The sequence below is a fragment of the Eublepharis macularius genome, chromosome 1, assembly GCF_028583425.1.
Source record: "Eublepharis macularius isolate TG4126 chromosome 1, MPM_Emac_v1.0, whole genome shotgun sequence".
Taxonomy (NCBI): domain Eukaryota; kingdom Metazoa; phylum Chordata; class Lepidosauria; order Squamata; family Eublepharidae; genus Eublepharis; species Eublepharis macularius.
Window position 1 is genome coordinate 226,123,805 of NC_072790.1, and position 23,773 is coordinate 226,147,577.

General features: G+C 45.6%; 1 protein-coding gene across 2 annotated transcripts in view; it reads right to left on the reverse strand.

Annotated features, from left to right (window-relative positions):
* SPTBN2 (spectrin beta, non-erythrocytic 2) overlaps positions 1-23,773 on the reverse strand; it is an 81,933-nt gene that overhangs the window by 30,539 nt on the left and 27,621 nt on the right. For both annotated transcript variants that reach the window (XM_054990094.1, XM_054990084.1), the window contains 13 exons: positions 17,029-17,202; positions 16,034-16,125; positions 15,536-15,616; positions 14,322-14,437; positions 11,650-11,762; positions 10,921-11,108; positions 10,632-10,749; positions 9,070-9,228; positions 6,627-6,929; positions 5,410-5,563; positions 3,592-4,462; positions 2,407-2,544; positions 776-1,532 (listed from right to left, as the gene is read on the reverse strand). In XM_054990094.1, coding sequence (XP_054846069.1) covers positions 776-1,532; positions 2,407-2,544; positions 3,592-4,462; positions 5,410-5,563; positions 6,627-6,929; positions 9,070-9,228; positions 10,632-10,749; positions 10,921-11,108; positions 11,650-11,762; positions 14,322-14,437; positions 15,536-15,616; positions 16,034-16,125; positions 17,029-17,202 — 3,264 coding nt within the window. The remainder of the gene's footprint in view (positions 1-775; positions 1,533-2,406; positions 2,545-3,591; positions 4,463-5,409; positions 5,564-6,626; positions 6,930-9,069; positions 9,229-10,631; positions 10,750-10,920; positions 11,109-11,649; positions 11,763-14,321; positions 14,438-15,535; positions 15,617-16,033; positions 16,126-17,028; positions 17,203-23,773) is intronic.

The window sequence follows — 23,773 nt, forward strand, 5'->3', positions numbered from 1 at the left end:
GATCCTTTGAATGGCATTTGTTTAGTGGCTGGATTGTTCTGCTGCTTCTGCTGTTTTCTGTTAACCTGCTGTTATATTTTTAGTGAATGTTATTTTATTTATTTTTTCAATTTATGTACCGCCCATCCCCAGGGGCTCTGGGCGGTGAACAGTTAAAATCGATAAAAACAAGAACTAAAATCAATATACAAATAATAAAACAAATTAACAAAGTGCAGTGGTGGGGAGAACCCTCCCCCACCCCAAAGGTGGGAGGCCAACATGGCACCGCCCCCTTCAATCACCGAATGCCTGGCGGAACAGCTCTGTCTTACAGGCCCGGCGGAACGATAGTATGTCCCGCTGGGCCCAGGTTTCCATTGACAGAGCGTTCCACCAGGCTGGGGCCAGGACTGAAAAGGCCCTGGCCCTGGTTGAAGCGAGGCAGGCTTCCTTAGGGCCGGGGACCACAAGTAAATGTTTATTCGCTGATCGAAGCGATCTACCATTTTAAGGATTTGAATTGGACATTTACCGTTACTGGATTTTATGGTTTTGTGAGCCACTGGGAAGTCTAGATTGTAGAAAGGTGAGATACAAATATTTTAAATGAATGTATGTTCCCATTTTTAAATAACTGTATACTGTTTGTGCTTTCCGAGTCCTGAAGCAAACGAACAGGAGCCTCAGCACAAGATCCTATGAAGGTTTTTAGCCCCATTCTGCTTTCTCTCTGCTCCACAGAAAAGCACTAAAGCATTTTGTATTCCAGACTTTCTGCATTTGTTTTGCTTACCTGGTTGCTGAGCACCCCTTCCACCTGCTTGGTGTCCCTCAAGAAGATCTGGAAACCATAGGCCCGTGAGAGCAACTGGTGCCGGTTCTCCCACATTTGACCAAGCTCATTCCAGCCAGTATCAAGGGCCTGAAGGCGCTGCTGCAGGAACATGTGCTGCGCATCAGTGTGGCCTTGTGTCACCTCCTCTCCGATGGCACGCAGACGCCGGTAATCGTCCCTGTAGTGATCCACTTCATTGCGGATGGTTTCATGCTGACTCAACAGGCGTTCTGCCTCTGGCAGAGTAGCTGGCACGTCTTCCGAGGCAATGGCTGTCTGAGTACGCAAGAGCCATGCCTGGAAGTCATCCAGGTCACGCAAGAAAGCTTGGAGCTTACTGGCCTCTCCAAGTGACTCTTCACGGTGCCGCATGGTCTCCCGCAGCTCATCCCAGGTCCCATCAACCTCTGATAAACGGTCCAAAATGGCGGTGGCCTGTTCTGGATGCTGGTCTGCCAGACGAGTTGCCTCCTCTCGCAGGTCCTGCACTTTGCCCTGGATGGCCTCCAGGTCCCGCTCCATGCCTGCCAGCTTGCGCTGCAGGGCCATGACACCGGCAAGATCATTGCCAAAGCCCTGGGTGGATTCAATCACCTTGGTTTTCTCTCTCATCCAAGCCTTGATCTCATTGCACTCCAGGTAGTAGTTCTGGATGCTGAGCGCTGAGGTTAATGCTTCTTTCTTGCGGCTGGCCAGTGTTTGGAACAGCTGCCACCTATGAGTAAGAGAGAGGTGAGAGCCACCCAGGGGTCATTTCGTAGAAAAAGAGCTGGAGGAACTCATAAGCATAACTCATTAGCATGTGCCATGCCCCTTGACATCACCAGAAGTGTGTCATTAGCATAACTGATTTGCATATGCCACACCCCCTGACATCACCTATCCTGGCTGTTTTGGACCCAATCCTGGCCATTCAGGCCCGAAATTGGGCTGAAAATGGCCAAAAAGGGGCCCAAAATGGTCAGGATCGGGCCACTGCTGAGCGGGAGAGTGATCCACCACCCGTCAGAAGCCCAATCCAGGCTGTTTTGGCCCCAATCCAGGCCGAAACGGGCCCAAATGGCCGACAGTCAGGTCACCTGACATGTCAGGCCAAGGTCACCTGACATGTGACCTTTGGAGCCACCACAGTCACCTCGCCATTGGAATGTCCTTGTCTTCCCAGAGCTTCTTCTCACTGTCTTTTACTGTGTCAAAACATTTCTTTTTACTCGTGCTTTTAACTAAGAGGCTCCATCATTTTTAGCTGTTTTTATGGTCTGCTTTCAGCCAGAGTATTGTTTTATGAATACCCCTTTTAGGCCGTTATTTTATGCTGTTTTACTCACTGGTTTGTTCCAAATTATTGGTTTTATGGCTGTTCATGATTGACAGTTTTTATACGGTTCATGATTTTATTTTACTTTGTGAGCCACCTTAAGCAGGTGTCTGGAGAGATGGCATATACATTTTCTATATAAATTTCATGGTTTTTTTTAATGTGAAATTTGCATACTTAAGGAAAGCTTTCATCTCCCTTTGGACCCCCTTAAAAAAAGGTTTCCACTTCTCCCACTCTGTCCCCACTCCTCCTTCCTGCTGGTACTTACCTGGCATTGAGCTGCTCCTGGGTGCCCTGGATACTGTCCTTGTTCCTATGGTCAGTGCCCAAAAGACAGCTGGCTATCTCATTCACAGCTGCGATGCGAGAGGCCAGGTTATTCATCTCTGGCTCCAGCGTCTCAAACCTGAAACAGCAAAGACCAAATGTGAGGTCAGAGGGATGCTGTGTCAGCAACACATTTACCCCACCAATGGAAAGGCCTGCTCACTGGGTCATTAATGTGGGGATTAACACAGCGGATATTCCATAATCCCTTGTACTGAGGAAGGAAATATGAAGAACGCTTTCTTTTAGAAAAATGGTACCCTAGCCTACTATTTCTGCGGAGGAGGATAGAAGTCGTTACACTACATAATCTAGACACACAGTCATACATCCAAATTAGATTACTGCCATGTGCTTACAATTTGTCTAGTCTAGAAGGAAACTGGATGATTGCTGACTGGGTCTCCTAGACAGCTTACAACACTGGTAAAGGAAAGCATCTGGTCAGTTTCTAGGCTGATTCGAGGAATAGGTTTCAACCTTTGAAGTCCTAATTAGCCTGAGTGCCTCAGGGTTCCATGCATGTACACACCCAGTTCCACACTAAATTAATCCACTGAAGCCATGTTTTAGAGCTTTCCACTACCAAAGTCAGATTGAGCTGTACCTGGAGCTCAACAGGGTCCGTTTCCCTGTGGAATACTCCTCTGACAGGTGGACCAAGCCAATTTCAAAAACTACATGAAAACTTTCTTATCAAGTCCAGAATTTGAAACTTGTGCGGATGATTTGGGATAACTTTTTCTGCACCTTTTCCAGCACCATGATCTCCTTTTCAAGATGGAGCAAAAAACAGCACATAGTATTCCAAATATCAAGCGTGCCATAGAATGTATATAAAAGCATTATGATGGCCGTCGGTTTTATTTTCTATTACTATCCTAATAATCCGTAGCTTAGAATTTGCCTTGTTTACCATCACTCTTGTTGGCACGTTCAAAGAAAGAACTCTGGGCTAGATGGACACCTAAAAAGGCAGTTCTTACCTAACAAACGTAAATTATATACATGGTATCATTCTCATTTCACTGGCAGCAATGACCTGAGCAAAAATGCTTCATTTGAAGGCCCACTGCTTCCTCTTCTTTGGGGTCAGAAGGGGTATTTGTTGGTTCAAGCCCCTCACCTTTGTTGAACCACTTCAAGGTCCTCCAGCTTCTCTGGGACATCCATTGTTTCGATCCAGTACTCCCTTTCACCAATCCACAGCCCGCAAGCATCTGCCTCACTGAACATCTTGTAGAGATTGAGGGCATCTTGCAGAGCTTGCTTACGATGTTCAGCCAATGTGACCAGCTCCTCATAACGTTGTTCCAGGGCAGGCAGACGTCCATCCACTTCAGGTGAATGGGCAAAAGCAGGCGGTAGGCTTCGGGCCTGCTCATGCAGCGCATCCAGGGCAGGCCGATGGTTGTGAATCTCCTCCTCCACATCCTTGTGCTTTTTCACCAGGCTTTGGGTTGAGTATTCATCATGGCCGACCTCTGAGCTGGACACCAAGCGGAGGGCATCCAGCAGCCAAGCCTCCATGTCATTGGCATCCGCCTGAAACTGGTAGAGATTGGAGGCTTGGAGGAGACGGCGCTCCCGTTCACTCGACAATCCCTCCAGCTGTTCCCACTGTTCTTCAATTTCCCGAATGCGCTCAGCCACCTCTGCAGCCCCAAAGTGGCCTTCAGCAACCAGCTGGCGACCTTCAGAGATAGTCTGCTGCAGAGGGCCAGCACGGCCACTCATCTCGTCACGGAAGGCATTGTGCTTGCTGGTGAGGCGTAGCGCACTCGTCAAGTCCTTGCCAAAGTCATCTGATGAAAGGATTTGGCTCTGCTCCCGGATCCAGGCCTCTTCCTCACCCATGTCCCAGAAGAACTTCCAAAGGCGGCGTGACTCCTCCAATTTGGCACGCCGCTGTGCTGCCAGTGCCACCAGCTCCCGATAGCACCGTTCCAATGTTACCACACGATCCTGAACTAAGTGGGGCTCACAAGCTTTGTATCCTGAAGGCAATAAAACCAAGGTTATAGTCCCTGTACCTGTCAAACTTTGAAAAATTCACAAGAGAGAGACATATAAGCTGCATTCCAGACCATGACCCACCCTCTGTCTCCACTAGTTGACCCATGATCATAGCAACATAGAGATAGCCAAGGTGTCTATTGTTTTTGCTGTTTGCTTTCCATTCAAGGGCCCAATTAAAGCCATCTCACCAAACTTTGTTTCACACTAACCATAATTAAGAATCCAAACCTAAAAATGCAACAGGCAAACCAAGATTTAGAGCTGCTTATCTGCTTTTTCCTCTCACTATCTCAGCGCATAGCTTGATAAATTCACTCCCACTTCTGAGGTGAAGCAGTTTCTGGAGACATAGCAAGAGCCATAACTATGGTCTGTCAATTCAAGCATCACTCTATAGCTTCTAATCCAAACCGTAGTTTGGTGTGACTTCCCTCTAAAAGTGAAAATAGTTAAAAATACCATATTGCTGTGATATAAGGCCTCACTAGATCTGATTCTACCCCATGTGTAATTTTTAATCTAAGAATTTCCTACTCAGATGGCAGATCAAAAGCACATGAGAATTTTATTAAGAAGCTTTGTTTAACCAGGGTTGCTCAGAACTGGGGAATCTAGTAACCCTGGTTTAAGTAATGTTTACATTTAATTGCACACAGGCTGAGATTTCATTTCAGGTTCTGCAAAACTTTAGTGATTCTGTAGCCTTGCAAGGAACATTATTTGATCTAGCAAAATAATACCTTACATGGAGCTGCTGAATTGCTAGCACCTAGGTTCAGGGAAAGCTCAGGGAAGAGAAGGCTGAGCCGAACAGTGGAGGAACAAAGGGGACCTATTTCAGAATCTGGTGTCTCCAACTGAGCTCTTTCCACCCTCTATCTTGTGGAGTGAAGACCTCATTTCTTTCTCAAGTCTAGGCTGTTACCTTCTCCAGGAGTAGCAAACCTCTGAGCAGCAACACTGATTGCTTTCACCCTCTCAGCCTGGACAGCGATGTCAGCCTCCACCAGAGAGTGGATCTGCAGCAGGTCCTCCACCCCAAGCAGATGTTTTCCAAAGTCCTGAGACTGAAGCCGGACCTGAAAGGAAACCCAGTAGCAGATAAGAATCAAGCCCAAACACAGCAGAAAGGGCAAAAAGAGGGCTCAAAGGATAATACAGAGCTCCCCTTATTTCTTTTGCCCAAACTTGAACCTTGCCCCTTCCCCAACCAGCTGCTATACCACCAACTGCTGGGGACCACATGGTACTAGAGTGACCCAACCATGCTGGAGATGAGCTCAGCAACTCCACCTCTAGCAAACGCAGCTCTGCTCATGTCTCCTCTTGGCATGCCAGCAAAGGGGGAGCTTTTCACAACCTCCCTTACTGTGCACTCACGTAGACATGAGCTCCATTTCTAACCACCAGGAACAAACTCCCACAAACTTTCAAAGGTATCTACTTGGTCAGAGAAGCCTCTGTGATACAGAACTTAAAGAGATGAAACAAGGAGATTGCTCTGAATGGCTCTAATTTACACCCTTCCCAATATTAGGCCAGGGCCCAGAACAAAACCAACAGGGTGCTAGATCAGCTGCGGGGAGGGGAGAGGGAATCACATGCCACTCCAGTCTAAGAATGTTCTCTCAGGAGTAAGCTGTCCTACAGCACTGAGGAATGTATGCAGACACACCCTTGAGTCAGAAGAGATAAGGATCACTTGGGAATAATCTGTCTTAGAGTGGAGCAGGCACCAGGGACAATCTTTGTTGTCTTGAGAAAAAAGGGCTGTGAGATCCTATTTGCTCAGTATGCATGAGGTCCAGGTTCAATCTCTGGTATCTCCAGTTAAAAGGAGTCAGGTAGGAGGTGATGTGAAAGACCTCCACCCGAGACCCTGGAGAGCTGCGAGCAGTCACTGGAGGCAATACCGATACCCCGATGGTCTGACTCAATATAAGGCAGTTCATGTGTTCATCGTGCACTGCTCCGTGGATACTCCAAGACAATTTACTTCCAAATACGCATCCCTGGTTGAATCAGACCCCACAACTCAAGTTTGTTTTAGCAGTTTCTGCATTTAGTATGGATGCTGTCCATCTCCACCCCAAGCACCCCCACCCGATCTTTTGTTCACAGCCCTGCCCCTGGCCCACTTACCTTCATCTCTTCCAACCAATCCATGAGGTAAGCCAAGTCCTCGAACATCTTCTGCAGCTCAAAATGGAGGAGCAGGCGTTCGCGGCGGGCAGTCACCAGCTCCCGCAGGTAATCCCAGAGCCTTGCCACGTTGTTCTTGCGGGCCAGTACCCGCTTGATGTCGTGGTAACCCTCTGCCTCCAGTTCAGCTGCCACAGCGTTCACAGCTGCCACACGCTCACTGTATGCTACGATGTCTGTCTCAATAGCCTCGTGCTTCCGTACTGCTGCCTCCACTGCCGAAATATCCGACCCAAAATTATCCTGGGAGCAGAGGGGGCAAAATTACAGAGAAAGATACAGAAGGGTGTTCCAATCAGATGATACCACTCCAATGGACAGCAGAGAGGTTGGCTGGGAAACTGCAATGTTATATTTTCAAGTTTCTGTGAGCCTTGTGTGACTGCTTTGCTTTACTAAGCTGGCCATGCTCAGGAAGTGGATACAGATAATGACATCATCAGTATGTGCCTTTATGGCACACACTAGGCTAGAACTGGTGTTATAAAAGCAGCAAAGAGAGCAAGGCAGACAGTCTTTTGTTCCAATTTCAACTCCTTGGCTCATCTAAGTGCCATTCTCTTAGCACCTACATCTGCAGAACAGGAAATAAGAGAGGTCTCTCCTGCAGGACTGCTTACAAGTGGACTGAAGCAACAAACTGCACAATACATGGAAATGTCTACGACAGAAGCTCAGGAGGCCATTTAGATAAGGAAAAGCTGCTTTCATGGGGAACAACGTATCTACTTTCTATCTATGCACATTCCTCTAAGGAGCTCAGGGCAGCATACATGATTCTCGCTTCCAGCGCTTTCTCTTCACATCAACCCTTTAAGGGAGGCCAGGCTGGATGAGAATGATTGGTTCCAAAGTTACCCGCTGACTTTCATGGCAGAGTCAGGATCAGAACCTGGGTCTTTTCAGTCCTATTCTGACACTCTCTACTATAGCACACTGATCAGGGACAGAGAAGTTATAGGGGAGGGGTTTTTAACTTTTTCCTCACTTCACAACATTCCCCAGTTTCCCCTTCCCCATGGGTTTTAAATGCATGGAGGGAAATGCACTTCAATCCCCGGGAGAAGGGGAGACAATCACTTCGGGAAACCATTTAGAGTAGACCCAGGGAAGAGATAAAATTCTCCCTCTCCCATCATTTCCTTACTTCCAACGATTCTCACCAAACAGGGCATGTGTGTATAATGAGCATGTGTGTATAATGCATAGCTAGGTCTCAGCTAATGCATATGAAGCACTCTGACACTTAGCATAATGCTATGATTATAAATAATTACCACACAATTATGCAGAGGCTATCCTGTGTGGGGGTTTTTCCCCCCTGGTACCAGGAGTGACATAAGAGGTGCTTTGAGGAAATACACAATACTTTGAATATTATCACAAGCAAAGGTTTGGCAACAGGATGAGCCTCCCTCCCTCCAGAAATGGGAGTGGCGGGGTTTTTGCACTCTGCTCTCATTCCACCTTCAATAAAGGGTGCATCCACCTTTATTAACAGAGGTATTGGCGTCCCTCACATTATTAAAGGGCAACTTAAATTCTTGTTTGTCCTTGGAGAACTAATGCAGCTCAGGCTACATCCTACAGCAGGGGGATGTCCCAGATTATTCTCCACGAAACGGAGAGTCACCCACTTCACCACCAGGCTTGACACGGACAGCTGGGGTTGCAACTCACAATTTTTTTTGCTGGCTTGGCAGAAATAAACTTGCACGCATGTAAAGAGCAACCGTGGAATGTCTGAACTGGGGTCAGGGAGGAAGGAAGAGAGACAAAGAGGAATACCCATTCCTCCCCCCCCCCCCAGAAAAGAACAAAACGGTGCAAACATCCTCTCTACCCCGCACAAGCCTGCCTTTAGGTGCTGTTCTTCCCTTCCACAACAAGGCGTCCAGTTCAGCAGGAATGAGCTGCTGATGCTGGGCAGTTAGGATCACCAAGAAGCCTGGGGAAAAAAAAACATTCTGTCCCATTAACAGAGGCTTAATGTGTGGCAATGGGCAGCTGAAGCTTTTCATGGCATGAAGGTAAACAATATCACCCGGCAAACATAATCCCATTAAGCTTGTATTAACGGGGCAGGACATTTTCCTCCAGGCCTACTGGCAACCCTACAGGGCAGATGTGTCCTTTTCCCCTTTTTCCTGGACCGCCAAAGAGGAAGAAGGCCACTATCCTCCCTGTAGCTCTGGACTGGGGTTGCCATTTAGTCAAACTGCACAGGAAGCTGCATTTCCTAGTGTTTAATCCAGGATCCTTTCCTCCCAATCCCATGCCACACACAAAGTGTCTCTTGTTCATATCCTGATGCAAATTCTCTTTGGTAATCTGAGAAACTTTGCATCAGACCATGGGTCACCAGGTCCAGACACAAACTGACCTGGGAGACCAGGCGCTGGTTCTCGCTCAGCCAGGTCTCGCGCATGGCTGCCTTCCGGTCAAATCGTGCTGCCAGCTGCTCCAGTTTCTCCTGCCGAATCAGTTCATTGCGCAAGGCCAACTCTCGCTCATGTTCTGCTTTTTCCAGACGCTCCCAGGCCTGTGGATATGGGGGAAATAAACTATTTCCATTAAAAAAAACCACCAGTGCTTGAATTTCTAAATGGAAAGTTTCTGGGCGTTCAAGCTTGCTTGGATACCATATGCTAAGATACACATGGTAGCTTTCAGTAGTGAAAGGGGGCCGGAAAACACTCTGCACATGCTCAGAGGCACTGCCAGTTTTTTATTACATAGCTAGGCCTTGGTTTCAGAAATGAATATTTGGGATGACACTGGGTTAAATTAAAGTGATTCCAGGAAATTGTCCAAATCGATCACTGATCACTATTACAGCAGGACTTGAGTCTAGTGGCTGCTGTTCTACTGCAGACCAACACAGCTACCTGCCTGAAACTATCATCACTATTAGCTGACAGATTCCACTTAGAACATGCAAAGCTTCACTGGACTTGGATATAACATTTAAGAATTTTAAAAAACAAAATTCAGTAAGTTTTTGTCGGGCTTATGTTTGAAATTACAACCAAAGTGGCTGTATTAAAAACACCAGAACCTCCCCATGGAAGACCCCAGCAATCTACTTATTTGACATCCTTGAAGATACTGTCATACCAAGCAACTGCTTCCCTTGCTTGTGCCAAAACAAGCCATGTATATGAGGGCAACACAGGGAAAAAATAGTATAAAGTGTTATTGAAAAAGTAACAACAAATGTAGAGTCAATTAAAGTGCAACATGCTACAGTACCATAGTAATACAATCAGAACAGGCAGCGGCGACCAATACAACCAACCAAGGTAATGGCGTACAAGGTGAGTGCTACATATAAAGTCATAACATTGTTTTCATATTAAAGGTACTTGTGTTCTTTTTTACAGGTGCCAGGAAGAAAGCCTGGGGGCACAAGACCCCAGCGGGTCATATTAAAGTACCTTTAATATGAAAACAATGTTATGACTTTATATGTAGCACTCACCTTGTACTCCACTACCTTGGTTGGTTGTATTGCTCGCCGCTGCCTGTTCTGATTGTATTACTATGGTACTGTAGCATGTTGCACTTTAATTGACTCTACATTTGTTGTTACTTTTTCAATAACACTTTATACTATTTTTTCCGTGTGTTGCCCTCATATACATGGCTTGTTTTGGTACTCCCTTGAGGGTTGCTCCTGTTGCTTTTTTGGTTTTACCTTGCTTGTGCAGCTGAGTCTTAAGAGCTTTCCCCAGCTCTGCAGATGAAACGCTTCCATCCTCCGTAGTTCTCAAACACAGACGACACAGCAGCATGTATCCAACCTCAGGCTGGAGGAAATCCCTTCAGCCAAAGGAGCCTTCCTCCAGCCTAAGTGGCTCTTCCATTGGAAGAAGAGCTGCTTGTTTTGGAGGAAGTCCTCAAACTTTGCTCAGTGGAGTGTTAGGACACATGCCACTGTCTCACCTTGTTAATGTCAGAGATGAGTCTCCCCTCTCGAGGCGTATAAACCTTCTGGTTATTGGCTCTCATCTTACTCTGGATGGTGAAAAGCAAGACTTCAAGATTCCCCTTCTCTGTGAACCTGGGAGTTGGTGGGTAGAGAGGTGGGTATGAGAGACAGGATAAAGGTCAATCATGAATTTCAAAACATGAGCCTTACTGTCATTTCCCCACTCTAACCCTAGGAATTCCTGACTTCTAACATTACATACAACTAGACTGCTTTACAATTATAGCCAGGAAGGACACTTACTTGGGGGGCTTCTCAACAGTACGGTAGGTGTTAAAGGCCTGCAACTGGTTCTGCACTCCACTCAAGCAATTGGCCAGCTTTCTGTCATTCAGCGTCAGGATGGTCTGCTCGATCCACTGCAGAAGGTCGGAAGCCAGCGTCTCATACTTCTCTATCAGCTTGTCTGCCTCAATGGCATAGTCTAGCACCTGGAGCAGAAGCCTGTGTCATTCAGACTGTTTGGGATCTTGGGAAAGGAGCTGCTGGCAGAGACGTCCAACCCCTTTCCAGACACACCCACCCTCTGCTCTTATACTCCAGTATCTCTGAGCTACCCAGCCCTAGGTGGCACAGTGGAGTTTCAGGCAGCAAGAGCAAGGAAGAAAACACAGCAGAGAAGGCCCAAAGAAGTTGCTATGCTTGGAGCCACCTTGAAAACTGTTGATCTGGGGGAGCTGATGGGAAAAAACAGAGGAAGGCAAAACAAGGGATGTTGTGCCAGAGTCTATGCCACTGATCTAGGTCCTAAATATTCATTTTTCATGAAAAAAATGTACTAAACCAATAAATATTTGCATACTTTTAAAGCGTCAGTCATTCCAATTAGATATATCATCTCCCCAACTTCCCGCCTCTCTTCCTGTCATCATAACATGCCCAGGGTCTTTTGAATCAAGGGGATTTTTGCCTTTCTCACCCAGCACTACTATCTCCTCCCCCCCCCTAGTTCTGCTTCAGCCCTCGTGGTACCTTCCCAATCCGTTTCCCTTCTACTGCAAGCGCTTTCATCTTGGAGAAATAGTGGTAGTAGGTAGCCACGTAAGTAATGATGGACTTCTCATCAGGCTGGTCCACGTTCACATCTAGGAAGGAGCGCAAGATCACAAGCATTTAATATTTTATTTATTTTATTATTTATTTATATCATATTTGCACTCCGCCCTCCCTGCGAGCAGGCTCAGGGCAGATAACAACATTAAGCATCAGAGGATGAATGAAGTACTTCTTCACCCAACAAGTAATCCTGCTGAGGAATTCTCTGCCAATGGATGTAGCGGGATGGCCACAAGCTCAGATGGCTTTAAAAGGAAGTTAGACATTTTCATGGAGAATAGGTCCATCAACGGCTGTAAGTCACAAGACCAAAAGGAACCTTTACATTTAGAGGCAGTAAACATACAAATTCCAGCACTAGGAGATAACATCATGTGAAACCCTTGGCATCCATGGCCTGTTCATTGGCCCTTCAGGGCAATTGGCTGGCCGCTATGTGAAACGGGATATGCTTGTTTTCAAATTTTCTGCTACTATACCATATGGTATCTGTTTCACAGAATGTCCTAACTGTTGTTCATTATTGTACTTTGCTCAGTGAATGTCCTAGCTGTTGATTATATTGTATTTCCCTTGCGCTATGTAATCTGCCTTGGACCTCAGTGAGAAAGGCGAGCTATAAATAACAACAACAACTAGATTTATGTACTTCATTTATCATTTGCCTTTTTCACTGAGATTCAAAGTGAATTACAGAACTATTTTTAATGCAATAAAATTAGTATAATATATACAATAAATAATGTGATAAAACTGGATTACAGCATTAGGCAATAAACAATGCAATAAAATCAGGGCTTTTTTTAGCTGGAACACAGTGGAACGGAGTTCCGGCACCTCTTGAAAATTGTCACATGGCCAATGGCCCCGCCCCCTGATTTCCAGACAGAGGGGAGTTTAGATTGCACTCCGCGCCGCTCAGCATGGACGGCAATCTAAACAGAGGAGACAGATCTCCTCTAAACAGAGGAGACAGATCTCCTCTGTCTGGAGATCAGGGGGCGGGGCCACCGGCCATGTGACCATTTTTGCAGAGGGCGATTTAAACTTTAAAAAACTCCCCCTTGTTCCAGCTTACCCAAAGTGATGTCATTGTGCAGTCCTGAGTTCCACCACTGAGTTCTACCACCTCTTTTCCTAGAAAAAAAGCCCTGAATAAAATGAATCACTATTCTAATCCAACAGGACTCTTCTTGTTATTATGTTATTATTTTCTTATGAATGGAGAAAGAGATGGAAAGTTAGTCCTAGTTTGTTAGATGGACATCGAATTTCTACACTTCATATTGAGCTTGGATGGGGAAAGGGGTTAACGACAGCATAGGTCACTCTGACCACTCTCTTGGCCTAACAGTCCCCACAAAATCATTGCTGTGATTGCCTTCTATTCATTTGGAAAAGGACCATGACTTACACTGCATGGCTCTCCCCCTCTTTTCTGCAAAGACAGGGAACCTGTTCTTCCTGGTGTAATGGAAATTAATGTAAACCATGCATGTTATACAGAATGTACATATATATTTTATAGGCCTTGCTTCATTAGTTTGCATACTAATTAGCCTGGATTAGTAATGGCTCATTGAATCTGTTTATGATTTCCTGCAACAACTCCAAACAGCGAGTTTCATTCCCATTCTCTTCACATCCTTGAAAAGTTTCTTCAGTAAGCATGAAACAGCCCTGATAACTTCTCATGAACTGCTGTCTGTCTACCAGCATAAATCCCAAGAAACAGAATGTTGACATTGCAAGTAGCAATCAATACGCAGGCCTCACAGTTTCACAAAGTACATAATGAAACAGACAGATCAAGACGGGCCGCCATGTTAGTCTGTCTGTAGCAGTAGGAAAGACCAAGAGTCCAGTAGCACCTGTAAGAGTAACAAAATTTGTGGTAGGGTACGAGCTTCGGTGAGCCACGGCTAAAGCCACAGCTCTTGTGAGATGACGAGTGAACTGTGACTCACAAAAGCTCATACCCTACCACAAATTTTGTTAGTCTTATAGGTGGTACTGGACTCTTGCTCTTTTGTAATGAAATAATTCAGCCGAAAACATGTTTTTTACACACACCCACAAAATATAAGCTCTCAGTGCTTTGTGATGTATGAACTTCTCAGATCTGGATTCAGTGAGGTGCCTTTTTTGCATATTCTTGGGTAGGAGACTTAAGACTTGAATTCATTCTTAGATTTAATTTAGATAGAATAGGAATGTAATGTATTCTCATTTATCCAGAACAGCTTTAACTAGTACGATTTATGTTTCTTTAATATTCCTGGATCTTATTCTCTCACATTTAGTTAGATTACTCAACTTTTTAACTAGAACACCAAGTGAGGGGAAAGCAAGGTCTTCACATTGGATCTGGAATAAGTCAATAAACTTCTCATTTTCCCTTTAATCCAGAAGTTGGAGTTCCATAAGTGGTGGAGGCCAGAGAGGACACTCACACACAGTACTGTGACTTAGTGGTTTGTGTATTGCTAAAATTCAACCAAAGACACATCTTAAGTTTCCATGCAGTTGTTGTTTTGTTAACGCCTTCCCTCACAAGTGGTCTCCTACACCTGCACAGTTAAGCCCACCTTCAGGATCCAATAGCTTGGTCAGGCCCAGCTCCTTTTCAGCAATGTTGAAAGCATTCTGGAGGTTATAATGCGCGTTGCATTTCTTCAGGGTGTCAATGTCTATCAGGTCTGGCCTATAGAGAGTAGCAATATATACATATTTTAAAAAGCTGTAAGAATTGCCCTTCTGAATCAAACTGAAGGGCCGTCTAGCCTAGTTCTCTGTCCCTGGCAGTAGCCATCCAGAGGAGCCTAGAAGCTCACAAACAGAGCACCACCCTCTTGCTTATTCCTAGGATCTGTTAACAGTGGTAACACAATGGTATCCTGCCTCTGAACATGGACGCTCTATTTGCAGCTATCATGACCCAGATTCAACGATGAACTGAGCTTCCAGGAATCTATCTAATCCTTTGCACAAGATACTAACACTGATCACGGCTTTCTGCAACAATGAATTCCATAGGTCAGTCGTGCATTATTGCATGAAACGCCTTCTTTGATCTGCCCTGTGGTTTGCCGCCACCAATCAACTTTACATGATGATCTAGCATGATTGTATCCCCTTATCCTGAGAGAAAATGTCTCTAGATGTTGAACAGGGGCTGCAACATTACTTAACATTTATTTAGTGTAATGCATTGATTCCCCCCACCCTCCAGGAAGACCTTACTACCTACATGAGAAAGACCCAGTGACAAAGAGGAGGTCAAAAGCTTGTATGGAGACAGAGTGAGGAGTGAGCCAAAAGGGAAGGAAATGGCAGTGAGCAGCTAGAGATGTCCAAAGGAAGGCATCTGCCCAAGCTTCCCTCTCGCTGTTCATATTGAGCATGAAAGATTTAAAGAACCCTTTGCCAGCCCTGTAGCCCTTACATACACATGTGCCATCAAGTTGCAACCAACTTATAGCAACCCCAGCAAGGTGTTTTCAAGGCAAGTGAGAAGCAGAAGTGATTTGCCATTGCCTTCCTCTGCAGAGTCTTCCTTGGTGGTCTCCCACCCAAGTACCGACCCTGCTTAGCTTCCGAGATTTCACGAGATCAGGCTATACCATGCCACCTTCCCTCCCCTGTAACCTTTACTCAGATCAAAATACAGGCCCTGTATCCAACCAGAGTTCCAATATTTTTGCAGCTAAGGGGGTTTTCAGCTGGGTGTTTCCATCATCTGAAGCCCCCTCCCCTCAGTAAGTTGCTACCTTCTCTTTTCTGACTCCCCTCCCCGACTGACCTGTGTTTGTGGACTATTGCATTGAAAGCTAGGCCATCCCTCCAGCTGGTGGTGAAGTTGTGAACATTCACATTTGGGTACCTGTAAGATGGAATAAGAAGAGAGGCCATGCTTGAATTTTTTTTACACATTTCAGGTTTTAAAACTGCCACATAATAAGGGCATATCCCAGGGGACAATTAAAAATAAAACCAAACACCAGCAACTTCAATACTAACCCATATTTATACATATAGATGTTAACCCCCACTCAAGTTTAGCTACAACTCCTTTGAAAAAGTCATCTCAAACACCAAGGTTCTACAATGTTCCCTTAAAATGCCCAACATTATCGGCCTGAGCTTCCTAGCTTCCTTTTCTCTCCCTATTTAGTTTCCAGCAGTCTGAAGAGCAGGACAAAAGAACTTGAGTGATGTCACATTTAGGAGATTTAGCCCAAGGGGCATCTGTTCCTGCCCTTTAACCCACTGGGTCACATTCCTCCAGGTGTCCTCTTACCCAGCTGTTTTCATCTGACACCACAGCAGCAGGGCATCCTTGGCCGATTTCTTCTCTTTGTTGTCCTCTGTCTCTACACTGATGTCCTGAATCTATGGGGGGAAGTGGAGTAGAGCTGAATATGGGCAGGATGGCAGATCCTCCAAAACAGACAGCTAAAATCCCACAAGCAGTTCAGATTTTCTTGGGAGAGGTTCAATGGCATTTTATTGTTATTTTGTGTTTTTAATTTCTGGAGTAATAAACCACCTTTACTCACAAGAGAAGGGTGGGGATAAATATTCTAATGAGCAAATACAAAAATTCTACACTGATAAGAGCAGAATGCTAAGGCCTACATAACTTATATTCATTTGCATAATCTCTCCTGTTTTGCATAATTTATTCTGGCCTTGCTAGTCAAGGGATAGGCAACAACTCAAAGGTTATAATTCCAGATGGGTAGCTGTATTAGTGTGGTAAAATAAAACAGGAGTCCAGCGGCACCTTAAAAGCTAACAAAATTTATTCCAGCATAAGCTTTCCTGAATCAGAGCTCACTTCACCAGTTGCTTAAACACTTCAATGCATTGGATGAAGTCAGCTCTGACTCATGAAAGTTTATGCTGTAATAAATTTTGTTAGCTTCTAAGGTGCCACTGATGTTTTATTTTACTGCATCAGATGCATCTTATGAAATGAGCTCTGACTCACAAATGCTTATGCATGAATAAATAAGTATTTTGAGGTATCACTCGATTCCTGTTTTATTTTAACACAGTGGGTAGGAGTTTTATTCAATCATTTTCAGGCATATCTTTGCAGGAAGAAGGTCCGGAAATTTGAGCTTTTTAAAATGAAAGATGGTTCTCAAGAATCTGAATTCTACATGTGCTATTGCAATCTGCGCTGCTACTGAGCATACACATAGACCTGAGCGTGGGCTACAGGCCATCTGGATTTGTTTGGGAAAGGCAAAAAAGGAAGGAGGGGAGAGAAGTGGTGCAGAATTGTACCTGGAAGCGGAGAATGATGGTCCAGATGAGGCCCAGTGTGAGGCGGTGGTTGCCATCGACAATGTCATGGGAGCCCATGTTCTCCAGATGGACGCGCTGCTCCTTTAAAAACTGCAAAGCTTTGTCTACGTTCTCCAAGCAGTGTATGCGCATCCGGCCTTTGGTTGGTTTAGGCTAGCAAAAGAGAAAAGTCAGGACTTGATCTGAACCAGGGTTCAACCTTGGAACTCTAACCTGGACTGAGTGAAATGCTCCTGAGCAGGGCTTTTTTTCAGCAGGAACACAGTGAAACGGAGTTCCGGAACCTGTTGAAAATGGTCACATGGCTGGTGGCCAGCGGCACGGAGGGCAATCTAAACTCCCCTCTGTCTGGAGATCAGGGGGCGGGGCCACCAGCCATGTGACCATTTTCTCCGAGGGCAACCCAGTGAGTTCCACCACCTCTTTTCCCAGAAAAAAGCCCTGCTGCTGAGCATGTGCAGAATGCATTTCCCATGGCATCTAGTATATAAAAGATCCAGTCAGAGTGGGAACTCAGCACTCTTCTTTTATAGACATTAATCTCTGGGGAATGCTGGTTCATAAAGAATTTCCCACTCCCAAGTTTTGCTCCTAATAATTTCAGAGCTTTCAAAGTGCTTCCTACTCTCAGGACAATCTTAATAGGTGCCATTAAGATTATTCTTATTCCTATTTCACAGATTGGTGGTTTAGGCTGAGTGAAAAATCACTTGCTTAAGGCCATCCAGTGAGTCAGTTGCAAAGACTCACAGGCAGGACTCGCTATGTTATGGACCACTCCTCCTCAGCCCATAAATGCCTTGCCCTTTCCTGTTCCTCTTCGTTCCCCATTCATGGGCAAGTGCTTTTGACACCTCCTCTTTTACACACACACACACAGACGCACACACAGAGCCCTATGTTTCTGGATGCAATTGGCATGCTGAAGATCAACACACATGCCAGAGCCATGCCAGCCAAGAAGCTGGTTGGACTTGTAACGGAACTCCCTTCCTACAGCACATTCCCAGACAGACTGCCGGAAGGGCTTGTCTGCATGTCATTGAGGTTAAAAAACCTGGAGGGAGGGGAGGGATAGTTAAGGCACAGAGGGCTCTGCCCATGAGAAGAATTTCCTCTCGACCTGCACAATACATCCCATGGTTGGAAGGGTGGAGTCATCCCAGGATGCTATTTAGTGAAGCAACTACAGGGGGAAAAAGCAGCGTAGGCCTGGAAGCTGGCAACTCTGGAGCCAGAATGGGGAGTCGAGTGCTGGGAAAAGGCGTGTAGGTTGGGACATTGGGGACCGCACGATGAATGTACCCTTGCAACATCTCAGCTTGCACAAAAACATCGGGGTAAGGAACTGTGAACTGCACAGAGGTGGAAGATAAATGTTCTAAATAAATACATTTTCTAAATGGAAGCTTTGCACTCTGGAAGCAAAGCCCAATGATATAAGGCAGTGGTCAGCAGCCTGGGGACAAATCCTGCACCTTCAAGCAAGAGGCAGGCTGGCCCACCCGCCTGCTATCTTGTCCTTTGGAATAACAGTATTTCATTTGCTGAACAATTTTGCCATTGCAAGTCTGGAAATGCTGGAAGATATTAGTCATCAAATGTAGTCATTTAAAAGGCTTGTGTGCCACTTCTCAGGTTCTGAGGACAATCATATAAAACGAGCATCTGTAAAACAGGCCAAAATCTCCTCATACAACGACAAAGATGATCCCCACGTCGCTCTCCAAGGAAAATCAGAATGGTGACATACGGGTTACACCGACATGGGGTTAAACTCCAGTTCAGCTACAGAAATCACTGGATTGCCTCAGAAAAGTTATTTTCCTTCTGTCAGAGCAGATGTACACGTTATACGAGTAAAACAAATTTTCTCGTCTTAGCATTACAAAGGGAACACTGCATTAGAAACTCCCTTTTTGTTGTTGGCAGAACGAAGAATGGCTCTCTTTTAAAAGTATTTTGTTGCTGTCTCTCATTTTAAAATGACAGGATCAAGTGCATTTCTTTCTTTCTTTCTTTCTTTCTTTCTTTCTTTCTTTCTTTCTTTCTTTCTTTCTTTCTTTCTTTCTTTCTTTCTTTCTTTCTTTCTTCCTTTCAAGGCCTCTCTGACAGAGGATGACTTGACAAGGCTGGCTTGAGAAGACCATGCTTAGTCCTGCGCCTAGCCTTCACTGCCCCTCAGGGCCTCTAAGCATCACCAAGCACATTTCAGCATCTCTATGTGCTAAACTAGAAAACTCAGCAACCTCGGCAGCAGCACCTGCCAAGCTGCCAGGCAGGGTGGATCTTACTGCCAGCCTGCCTGGGAACCGGAAAAACCGCCTTGCTTGGGCTGGGAATGGGCTGTTCCCCTCTCTGTTGCGAGGGAGGCAAAGTGTGGAATTCTGGGAACAGGTGTTTGGCTCTCTATAATGGGGGAGGCTGAGCTTGGCCTAGCCTGGATCAGCTAAAAGAGACGTGGCACAAACACGGAAACCAGGGTATCAAGACAACCGTCATCACCACACTGTGCTACAAAAGTCCCTGATTGGATTCATTTGTATGAAATATACAATTCCAAGAGTCTCTGTTAATTCCACAAATACATTCTTCTTAGATAACATGGTGGGAATTTACCACAGTTGTGAACCTATGCAGTTAAATCACTTAGCTGAGATAATTACAGTTTCTGGGTACATTATTTGTGTTCACAATTGAAGGTTCTCATCCTAATTAGCCAATTTATAAGTGCTCGGGCTATGGATCTGCATATATATTTCAACCAAGTTTTCATTTGAATACAGACTGTACATTTGAAGAAATTATCTGTACTGTGTGGCTAATAAAATAATCCATGGAATTGTTTCTTTACATGTGAATGATATTAGAAATACTCATTGTGATGAGGTGTGGGGTTGTGTGTGTAGAGTAGGGTTGCCAGCCTCCAGGTGGTGGCTGGAGATCTCCCGAAATTACAACTGATCTCCAGGCCATAGAGATCAGTTCCCCTAGAAAAATGGCTTCCTTGAAGGGTGAAATCTATGGCATTATACCCCACTGAGGTCCCTCCCCTCCCCAAACCACACACTCTCCATGCTCCACCCCCAACATTTCCAGGAATTTCCCAGCCTGGATCTGACAACCCTAGTGCAGAGAGACATAAAGCATCTTCTATGAGGCCTGTGTCAAAGAGGGCCAGGCCACTTGAAGTTAGTAGGACAAGATTCAGCCAACCCCACCACTGTAATAGTGTCCCCAAAGGATACCATAGATCTTTTGTCATAGAAGTGAATAAAACCAATTCACATATATGGGAGAATACAAATAGGTATTCAGAAACATCATAGGGTGAGGGCTGCCCTCTGTCTTCCTCAGCCCCTAGCAGCTAGCACCCCCCAGCCACTGAGAATTAGGTCACTAGGAATCAAACAGGAGTCCCTCTGCATAGCCTATAAGAGAACGTTAGCTTCATGTTTTATGTAGTCAATAGGAGATAATGCCAGTAATTAAGGCCAATGTGAGGTACTGATCAGAGTACAGGGCCGATTCCAGACGGGCACAAATAAAGTGAGTGCTTTCGCTTTTCCAGTGACCTCACTCGTAAAACCCCGTAATGTCCCGTCCCTGCTTACCTCTGGTTCACGGCGCTGTGTTGCGCTCCAGAAGCGGACGGTGTGAACGCCGTATTGCGGGTTTGCACACTTCTGGATGCTTTGTCGCCGTGGAGAGACCCTCCCCTTTCCCTCCTTCCTTTGCCGGCTGACCGGCAACAATATTCCCTTAATTTTTTTTTAAACCGGGCGCCATTTGCGCAGTTGCACGTTTGCACAAATGCACAAATGTTGATGCTGCGTATTCGCATACCTGCACATTTGCGCATTTGCGCATTTGCGCAAAACACGTAATTTTTTTTTTAAAAAACACTGAAATGCAAACCAATGAAGGCCGCCGACATCAACTGTGACGGGGAGGAAACAACCAATCCCGGGTACCTCAGTTGGCCGTGCGAACATCCGGAAGCGGGACGGCACGGCACACTGCGAGACAAAGCGGATGGAGACGAAACTGAACGTGTGGCCGGTAAGCGATTATTTCCGCAGAAAAACCGCAATTTCTGGCCATCTGGAATCGGCCCAGGACTAGGGCCTGAGTACAGGACTCATTCAACTCTTCTCAGCCATAAAGTTCATTGGGTAACCTGGGGCCAATTTCTGTCTCTCAGTCTAACTTTCCTCACAGAGCTGTTGTGAAGATAAAAAGGAGAGGAGGAAGGAACTATGTGTAGACAGGGTTACCAGGTACCCGCTGGTGGTGGGCAAACTCCTGGGGATTTTCCCCTTTAACCGCCAATCGCTGAGCAATCAGCGGGAGGGGGCAAACTCCCTCCCGGAGCATGCCCGCCACTGGCATGCACCCCACCCCTCGCGCTGGCTGCAGGAGCATCCCTGTACTCCAATTTGGCCCCAAACTGGCCAAATCGGAGCACAGGACCACTCCCGCAGCAGTCGCAACGACGTCACTTACATAAGTGACGTCACCACGCACGTGGCGTGGTGACATCACTTCTGGAAGTGATGTCATCGTGCCACCACCAGAGTGTGCGCACGTGTTAGCGTGCGTGCAAGAGTAAGTTCCAGGCCCTATTCTCCCACTGAGAGGACAGAGGGAGCTGGCAACCCGATGTGTAGAGAGCATGTAGTGTGGTGGCTAGAATGACAGATAAGGATCTGAGCAACCAAGGATTGATTTCGCACTCTGCTATGGAAGCTGGCTGGGTAATCTTGGGCCAGTCACAAATGCTCAGCCTAGGTCCCCATTGGGGACAGAGTATAAATGAAGTAAAATAAAATTTAAAAAATGCATACTGCCCTGAGCTTGTTGGAGGAATGGTTGGATAAAAATCAACAGAGAGACAAATAGACAGACAGTCCCCTTATGTGCTCCAGTTTAGGCTAAAACAGATTATGCCTTGTTTCGATAAATGGAATATGTTCCCTTTAGCGACATCACAGCAAATGGTTCAATTCCTCTTAGACCAACTTATTTTGTTGCTCGATTTCTAGAGGCCGCAAAGAAGTGTTAAAGAGGTGTTTTTAGACATAGGTTCTATGTAAGTTTTCTTTTAGCCTTATTGTTCAAGATTCAGGTCCAAGAACAAGAGAAGAAAAAGATGACAGACAGACAGACGTTATAGAATAGGTCAATGCCTATCATGAAACAGGCAGGACAAGGGGATGAATGGCAAGTTCTAGTTCTTTCATCGACCCCCTCCCACCCCACACATCTACTCTTGCGGCAAAAAAGAGGGCCTGATTCCATTCCACCTCTTGCTTTGACTGTTCCAAAGGGAACGGTCTCAGTGATCCATAGAATGCTGAGGTAGTGGGAGCCTTCCTTCCACCCATCATGAACCTCCCATCCATTATTGTTACAGGTGGAACAAGGGACTGATGGGACCAAGCCTGCTTTGCTAAACCTCAGTCTGCTTCCTGTTACCCCAGAACAACTATAGCCTCCAAGCCTTGAAGGAAGACGAAGAGAACTCCCTGCCCAGAAATTGGTTATGGCACTCCTTTGCTGGGGGAAGAGATGTTTACTGAAATCATAATGCCTCCATGAGCCCAGCAAGAGAAAGCAAAATCCACTTGCTCACATAAGCAAAAATCAAGGGGTGCATTCGGCCTCAGCTGATTCTTCCCTGCAAAGCCCCGTCCTAGATTCTCTAGAGAAGGAGTAGACAGCCCCCAGCACACATGCCAATGGCAGAAAACCTGAGCATTTGTGCTGGCTCACCAGAGCTCTGCCCAAGAAAATGAGAAAATGCAGAAGGCAAGAGGCATGGCTTATGCCCATCATCGCCTCCCAGACCTGCCCAGCCACCAGCCAAGGAAATCCCCAAGATGCTGGCAGCATGGCTGGGTTTGGCTTATTCCAAGCATGTTGGCAAATACCATCCTCATCCCCATCACCCATTTTGCTTGCTCACAAGTAGATGATGCTTTTTTTGGAACTTGGGCCCAAAATTTTGCCTACCCCAACTCTACAGTGCTGACAGAAGGGACTGGATTTTATATGCATATAAAATCCAGTTGCAAACACTCACACTCAAGTATGATCAACAGCCAGCATCCAGAATGGATTGTTAATAGAGAGCTCTCAAACTGCCTATTTTATTTGATGTTTTGTTCAGCATGGATTTATCCCCAGCCTGCAAAGCATGACATCTGTGAATAAAAGCTAGCATGTGTAGCCTCAAAACAAACAGATGTGGGCTGAAAGCACAAAAGAAGAGTTCAATGCTATGAAAAGGCTTTTCCTATTCCATATCCTGCCCAGTGTAACAACTTTAGAATTGCCTTGCTGTATCAACATAAAACAACATATCAATACCCTGTTTCTGACAGCAGTCAAACCAGTTCTTCTCAGAAGCTCCCAACATGTAGGGGATTTCTACCCTGTTTGTATGCCCTCAACATTTAGTAATCTGAGTTATCCCATTTAACTATCATGGCTAACCACTACTGCATCCTTTAAAGCCATCTTGGGCCTAATTTATACCTGCAATAGAATGAAGCAGTTGAGTGGACAGTACCCCTTCAGAGTATAAGCAAGGTATCACATTTTTAATAACCTCAGTTCCCATAAAAAGGTCCTTTGTAAGTGAACACATTATGAAGAAAATGTTAGCATCTCTTTTTTGCTGATGTGCTGATTGTTTACTTTCCGGGTGGTTTTATTCTTT